Below are 8013 nucleotides of genomic sequence, written 5' to 3'. Positions count from 1 at the left end.
CGTTTAGTCAAGGCTATGGTTTTTCCAGTGGTCATGTATGGATGCGAGAGCTGGACTGTGAAAAAGCTGAGTGCTGAAGAATTGATGCTTTTGAACTGTGGTGTTGGAGAAGACTCCTGAGAGTCCCTTGGACTGCAAGGAGATCCAACCAGGCCATTCTGAAGGAGTTCAGCCCTGGGATTTCTTTGGAAGGAATGATGCTAAAGCTGAAACTCCAGTACTTTGGCTACCCCATGAGAAGAGTTGACTCATTGGAAAAGACTCTGATGCTGGGAGGGATTGGGGGCAAGAGGAAAAGGGGACGACAGAGGATGAGATGGCTGGATGGCATCACCGACTCGATGGACGTGAGTCTCAGCGAACTCTGGGAGTTGGTGATGGACAGGGAGGCCTGGCGTGCTGCGATTCATGGGGTCGCAAAGAGTTGGACATGACTGAGCAACTGAATTGAATTGAACTGAACTGAAGTCAGTCGTCTGTAATATGGCTCTTTTTCACAGCCCTCTGGGAAGCTTTAAAATAAAACAGTGCCTGGGCCCCATCCTAGAGTGACTGAATCGTCAGAGCCTGATCGGGGCGTGATGATGGCGTGAGCTGCCCCAGCAGGTCTCTTGTCTAGAATGGGCGTATCCAGGAGGGGCAGAGGTGTGCAGCTGCCTAGGCCCATTCTAAGTCCACCTGCAGTTTGTGACGCGTCACTGTGCGGATGTCCAGAGGACGGGATCGCTTTCAGTTTTGCAGGAAATCCTTGTTCTTTCAGATCCTCTTTTTCAAAACGTCTAGTGCCTGTGCAATCACCTTTTCGGAGATGACCCTGGTGTCAAGGATTGGAATTCCACCTGCATTCCTAGCAAACCAAATGCAACAATGCTCTCTACAACCTGCAAGCATAGCTGCTCGGATTTAGGCAGTAAGGGTCAGTGTGGAGGCCCCTGGAAGGTTCACTGGCATCCTCACCACCAGGAATATGACATTATTCTGATTTTTTCCAATATGGGAGTGGGTGGGTGGGTTTGGAGGGGTGAGTAGTTTCAGAGAAGCTAAGAGACCTGCACTCCATAATTTGTCAGTGACGGGGTGGTCTTGCATCTGTCTCCTAACTCTCTGTCCAGGACTCTTTCCTCCTCTACCAGGCTGATTTTCTTGAGTGAAACAGATAAAGCTGGGGATTGGACATGCAGGGAGATAGACCCAGGTGAGAGCCCGTATGATGCCAGTGACCCAGTAACTTTTGTGTAGCTCCAGGTCTGGTCCCTGCGGAAGGATAAGGTATAAAGCTGCCTTCCTTAAGTTACCTGGGGATACAATTACCTATCAGCTTTCTAAGCTGCTGCACAAAGTCTGTTTCTAAGCAATTAGGGTAGATTGAAATGAGACTCATGGCTTCAGGCAAGCAGGATGCCTGACCAGGAAGGGCCCTCACAGGCTGGGGCCTCCAATGCACTCATTTTACAGATGTGAACACTGACAGCCAGAGAAGGCAAGGGACTTGTCTCTGCTCACACAGTGAGCTAGTTTACCATTACGCTGACTCCTAGAAGGGCCATGATGATAACTAAAGATGTGTGTCCACTTTTGGTTAACCATAGCATATTGAACATGCCAGTTTATTTCTACTTGCTTCTGATACCCACTGAAATGAGAGGGAGAGATATAAAGCATAAACCCACAGGAAGAGGGGAGTGGCAGAGGAGACAGCAGCAGGCATGCGATGTCACCAGAATCTTGATCGGTGAGAAGTGTGGGGTGGTGGAGTGACAGCGGAGATGACAGAACAGTGGAAGCCTCAGTGGATGGAGTCGCTCGGAGGCTGGTTGATGAATGCTGCAGAGCCCAGCAAGCTCAGAAATGGAATGCACGCACAAGCAAAGATGCCTTTGAAGGCCCGTGTGGTTGGTTGAACGAAGGTTTGTTTAAAACTTTGTACAATAAACAGATTCCCAGTTCTCTTCATCCCCCAGCAGTCTGGATGACTGTCCTTCCCAGCCCAGGTGAAAGGCTGAGGTTTCCTGTCTGGACAGGCTGAACTAGAGAGGAGACTCTGGATTCAAATCTATCATGCCCAGCTGCAGGGGAGCCTCAGGTGCTGCACTGGCTAGAGGAGAACTGAAGGTGCATACACAGTGGGAGCCCAGGCCTCTTCTCCAGTGAGGCTTCTGGCAGCCTGGTGTGAAGGAGTTTTGTGGAGGATCCTCCAAGGAGAGTGATGAGCCTGAGAAATAGAGCTTACAGTCCTGATGCTTGGGAATCCTCCCAAGAAAATTGCTGTGTATGTGCCGAAGAATTGATGTTTTTGCCCTGTGGTGTTGGAGGAGACTCTTGAGAGTCCCTTGGACTGCAAGGAGATCCAACCAGTCAGTCCTAAAGGAAATCAGTCCTGAATGTTTGTTGGAAGGACTGATGCTGAAGCTGAAACTCCAATACTTTGGCTACCTGATGCGAAGAGCCGACTCATTTGGAAAGACCCTGATGCTAGGAAAGATTGAGGGCAGGAGGAGAAGGGGACGGCAGAGGATGAGATGGTTGGATGGCATCACCGATGCAATGGACATGAGTTTGAGTAGGCTCCAGGAGTTGGTGATGGACAGGGAGGGCTGGTGTGCTGCAGTCCACGGGGTCACAAAGTCAGACACGACTGAACGACTGAACTGAACTGACTGTGCCCAATTGCTCTATAGCGAGCTCCAAAGTTGACAAGCCCTTTCTGTGCTCTTAGACCTCCCAATCAGCTATTTCATTCTTGGCTCCAGTACAAAAAGGTCAACCGACATTAGGGGTAAGTCTCCAACATGAAACATGGTGACCCAAATCAAACCAAACAGCAGCAAACCAGAAAAGAGACCTTGGAGGAAACACTCTGCAGGCAGAGGAAGAAAATCCCAAGAACATATATTCTTAGACATAAAGAGAAGAAGATACAGGATATAGAAACAATATGCCAGAAAAAGGTCAACATGCAGAAAATAAGGAAAAGATCTTGGAAATTTAAAGGATGGTGACCAACATTAAGACATCAATAACATGTTTAGAAGGTAAAGGTTAGAAAACTTCTTTCACTTTCTAAAGTTATTTCAAGTTAAAAAGTAGAAGGAAAAAAATTCATGGGTAGAGAATAGAAATAAAAACTGCTGTAAACAGTTGATGTCATAAGCACATGGTGATATATATATCATTATATAACAGAATGATACCATCTGTGAGATATATGGCAAAGATGCAGAAGAAGCTTTTGGCCTTTGCTCAATAAAACACTAAAGGACAAAGAGTCCAGCTCCTAAAATGCCCTCAAGTCTTGTGAGCAGTAGTTCTTGACCTTGGCTGGCTATCAAAACTGGAGTCTGGTTAAAATGAGACCGGAGGCTACAACTTATGATTCAGAAAGTCTGGCATGGTGTCCAGTTCCTACTAATTTCTTTCCAGCTCCCTAGTCACACTAGCGTAGGAGAAACAGACTTCAGATAATTCTTCCTGACTTTGAGACTCATGTAACTGTTTCATTCAGCCGTGGGGATTTGTTTATATACATCAAGATACCTTGATTGTACCATCCACGGATTCATACACCAATAGGTAACCAGTGACGGACGCCCGGGGAGGTCTCCAGGTGAGGAGGGCAGTTTCCGACTGAACCTCTGTAGCAGTAAAGTCTCTTGGAGAATCAAGGTCTGGAGAAGAGAAGACATTTAATATCAAATAAGTCAGCAGGTACGGGCTTCCCTGGTGGCTCAGACAGTAAAGAATCCGCCTGCAATATGGGAGACCTGGGTTTGATCCCTGGATTGGGAAGATCCCCTGGAGGAGGGCATGGCAACCCACTCCAGTATTCTTGCCTGGAGAATCCCCATGGACAGAGGAGCCTGGCAGGCTATAGTCCATCATGGGGTCACAAAGAGTTGGACACGACTGAGTGACTGAGCACAGCACAGCACAGGTCATCAGGTGTAGGATAAAGTCCCTACCAGGAGGCCTGAGTTCAAGTCCTTTCCCTAGCATTGACCTATATGACCTCGGGTGAAACCTTTCCCATCTGTAAATGAAGAGGTTGAGCCACATGACCTCTAAAGACACATGTTCTCTGTGTTTCAGCTCATCCTAAGGGCCATGTTTTCCTGAGCCCAATAGGATCGCAACTGGCTTTAGTTGAATTAGGGGAGAAAGACACAGCCATGAACATAATTAGAATGCCTCCCTTTGTTTCTAAAGAGGACAGATGAATGCTGGTATGGGCCCTCCCCCCTACTCAGTGGACACCGCTTCCATTCCTTTCCCCATTGCAATCTGAAAAAAAGATCTCAATGTATATAAAAAATCCAGCGGACATCTAGGAAAATCTGCCTTTAAAATCTTTCTCTTAAAAATATTTCCCTGCCTAGAACATGGATCATTAACTACTGGGTTTAGGGCCAGTGGGGACTGGTTTTCCACTTAAAAAGCCCTCCTCTTAAAATCATTTCCTAGTCTGTGGGGAGAGCAAGGTCATTTCAGTTCAAAAGGAAATGGTGTATTTCTTAAGTCTTGATTGAGGGGGCATTGGTGGATTGAGTTGCTGCTGATGTCATCACATTGCAGGGAGCTGACTTGAGAAATAATAGATGGAGAGGGATACTGTTAAAGATAGAGGCAGTGGGTGGGCTTTTTCCAGCTCTTTAGTGTCTTTGTACCTGTGGTGAACTTGGTGGTGATGGTTGAGCTCTTCTGGGGCCCTTTCTCTGCAAAGATCCTCAGCGTGTATTCTGTGGCAGGCTCGAGATTGGTCAGTGCATACTCCACCGTGTTCCCGGACACTGTGCGGGTAATTTCTGGCACTATACAGGAAATATACACACCACGGCAGTTACCTCTCCCTGTCTGGGCCATCAGTGGGCTTGGCCAGCAGTGCACGCACCTCCTAACACAGAAGCTTTCAGCGGTCCTACAGAAAAGCAGGTTTGATTTCTGAGATGACTTACACTCCTTTCTCTCTCTTGAGCACAGTGTTGCACAGGATCCAGCTAGAGTAGAGTTGCAGGTAACATCCCCATGCCTCAGGCTACCCAGATTTAATTTGTCCCCTTGCTTGCTCTCCCATTTTTTCCCACTTACTCTCACATCCTTTATAACTTGCTAAATGTCATATCTTTAGGCTGGGGAACCAGAAAAATCAGGTGGCATAGACAGACCAAAACCTGATTACTGGTTCTCAGTCTCATTGGGTCAGGACCAAGGGCGGACCCCAAGCCATGGCATCCAGGTGTCACCTTCCTTGTCACAGGTGACCAGATGGCCTGGCTGGCCAAGGCCTGAGAGGTTTCTCAGGGTATGGGATTTAAAAGGCTAAAACTGGGAAAGTTCGGGGCAAACTGGGCTGAGATGCTCACCCTCCTTGTCATCCATGATCCCCCTCCACACACACACACACACACACACACACACACACTCTTCTGGATGAGGACATGTCTATGCCTGCAGCCACAGTTTCCATGATTCCGATGAACTATACTCTGGTTTATTTTAGGTGAGACAACATCATCTTCCCTGACTTACAAAAGTTTGCTCACGGGGAATATTTAAAAATAAAAAAAGTAGAAAAAAAGAAACCCAAGAATTCCTCTAGCCCCACCCCCTGATCCGCCAATCCTCACAAGGAACCCTCTCTTACAGGAGGTCGCCAGGGCTGAGTTAAGATTTTCAGAGACCCCCTGCACAGCTGATGGTATGCTCTCACACTGTTACTGAAAGTAAAACAACCATCAGATATGAAACTCACATATACTGTGACATTAAAATAACATATTTTTTCCTAATCTAGTTCCTGAAAAATAGGGACTTGTTCATTGAAAAGGAATCTTTCTTTTCTCTCTTATTTGTATTTAATTTTACGTGCTAGTGGCCGTAACTCACTGGTGCCCCAAACAAGTTACCAGTATTGAATCTGCCGGCTGAGTAAATGAGCACAGATGGTTGAAAAGGCAAGGAGAGATCATTTCTGATTTCTTAGTCAGATCAGCTCTAACTGGCCCTGTCTGCGGCATCCAGGAAGTGCAGTCTCCCCAAAGCTGCCTGAAGTAGTCTATTTAAGATTTCAGATTGTGGACTCCTTTGTAAGAGGTGAGAGCTGTGCCTGTAGAGGGTGGCTCATGGTGACAGCAGAGACCAGCAGGAGAGGAGGAACAGGCTGCAGATGCACCATCTGCTTTTCTTTAAATGGCCTGTTGGCCTCCTTGATATAATCGTGGTATTGATGCTCTTCCATTTGACCACAGCGGGAAGATACAGGTTGGGCTGCTCTCGCCACCACTTGCACAGGCCCCTTCACACCCATCCATTCACCAGCCCCTGTCCCAGCCCATGAGTCTGTTCTCAGGTGGCAACTGAGAACCATAAGAACATTGCTGGACTCACCAACCTACCTTCGCATCTTTGTACATCAATCCTAAAGGAAATCAACACTGAATATTCATTCAAAGAACTGATGCTGAAGCTCCCGTACTTTGGCTACCTGATGCAAAGAGATGACTCTCTGGAAAAGACCCTGAGGCTAGGAAAGATTGAAGGCTGGAGGAGAAGGGGATGACAGAGGATGAGATGGTTAGTTGGCATCACTGGCTCAATGGTCATGAGTTTGAGCAAACTCCGGGAGATGATGAAGGAAGGGAAGCCTGGCATGTGCAGTCCATGGGGTCGCAAAGAGTCGGCCATGACTGAGTGACTAAACAGCAAAAGCAACCAAAAGTGGCACAAAGAAAGAAGAACAGGAAGTTTAGAGCCGGACAGATGCTCCTCAGAGAGGGGAGGGTCTCGGACGTGACCTTACCTCTCTCCCCTGTGTAGGAGATGACATAATTATCCACAGGGGCGATGGCTGGCTGCCACATGGCCAAGGCTTCTGAGTCAGTGATGTTGGCTGTCACCAAGCTAGATGGGCCATCCAGAGCTGCAAGGAAACACAGTGATGTGTTGGAGAGATAGTCAGCCATGGGGCAGCGCATCAGACCACAGCTACTCTGCTGTCTACCCTGCTCCTGGCCTCCTGGTGTGGGACACAGTGTCAGAAGCATGCAAGAGTTCTGACCTTGGAGCCAGGATGACCTGAGTTTGAGACATGAGTCCTCCCCTTGCTGTCTGGGTCATCTTGGGTCTCTGTTTCTCATCTGTAAAATGGGTATAGAAGCTCTGCTTGGCTTTGTTTTCAATTATACTTTGGTTTTCACATGATATTATAGGTGGAAAGGTGCTCTGTGAACTGCAAAGAGCTGAACACATGACAAGGATTTATATTTATAATTCACGTTACTTTCTCCAGGGAAAGGCTTCACAAAACCAGGACAGGTACAGAGTGAGGGCTGCCTGTGATGTCTTTGGTTTTGAGTAATAGCTCTGGTTCGGTGGGCTATGGAGAACACAGGGGCAGGCTCCAGGGGCCGGTGGTCCCAGGCTCTACCTTGGATTCCCTGTTGTGGGTCTGTGTGCCTTTGGGTCATTTTCCTTCTCCACACCTCACTCTCCTCAGTTGTCACAGAAGGCTGCTGTAAGGATGAACTAGACGATGTGTGTGAAATGTGCTCGGGGCAGCACTCAATAATTGCAGTTGGTCTTAACATGACTATTAAAGTTATTTGGAGTTTTCAGAATGATTCCTAAGTGACTTGTGCTGAGAAGGCATGGAGAGTCACGGTTCTTGGCCCTTTGAACTGACCACTGCTACAACCCAACACCCCCTTCTTAGAAACCAACCTACATGTGACTGGTTTCCAATTTCGTTCACATTTATGACTCAGTTACTCCGGGACCACAGCTCTGGGAAGATGGAGGGCAGGCAGCCATCATCAGCTGACTTCACAGCTGAGGTGCCTGAGCCCCAGGAGATGAAACGACTGGCCTGAGGGTCTCAGGAAGGGGTGGAGTAATTTGGGGGCACCCACCCCGTCCACCCGGAGGTCCTTCCTGTCTCATCTTACATGGACAGAGTCTCCTTTAACAATGAGGACAATGGGGCCTCCAGAGGAAAAAGACCCAGGCTTTGCAATCAGTTGC

The 8013-nt window shown here is 47.8% G+C and overlaps 1 protein-coding gene across 1 annotated transcript in view; it reads right to left on the bottom strand.

Moving 5' to 3' along the window:
• The window catches only part of TNC (tenascin C), a 103993-nt gene that overhangs the window by 13661 nt on the left and 82319 nt on the right, over positions 1-8013 (bottom strand). The window contains exons 21-23 of the mRNA XM_010835131.1: positions 6794-6913; positions 4662-4805; positions 3535-3665 (exon numbers count right to left, since the gene is read on the bottom strand). Of these exons, the coding sequence (XP_010833433.1) occupies positions 3535-3665; positions 4662-4805; positions 6794-6913 (395 nt within the window). The remainder of the gene's footprint in view (positions 1-3534; positions 3666-4661; positions 4806-6793; positions 6914-8013) is intronic.

Source organism: Bison bison, unplaced genomic scaffold, assembly GCF_000754665.1.
Source record: "Bison bison bison isolate TAMUID 2011002044 unplaced genomic scaffold, Bison_UMD1.0 scf7180017864039, whole genome shotgun sequence".
Taxonomy (NCBI): domain Eukaryota; kingdom Metazoa; phylum Chordata; class Mammalia; order Artiodactyla; family Bovidae; genus Bison; species Bison bison.
The sequence above is the reverse complement of the archived record's forward strand: the minus strand, read 5'-3'. Positions and strand labels throughout refer to the sequence as shown.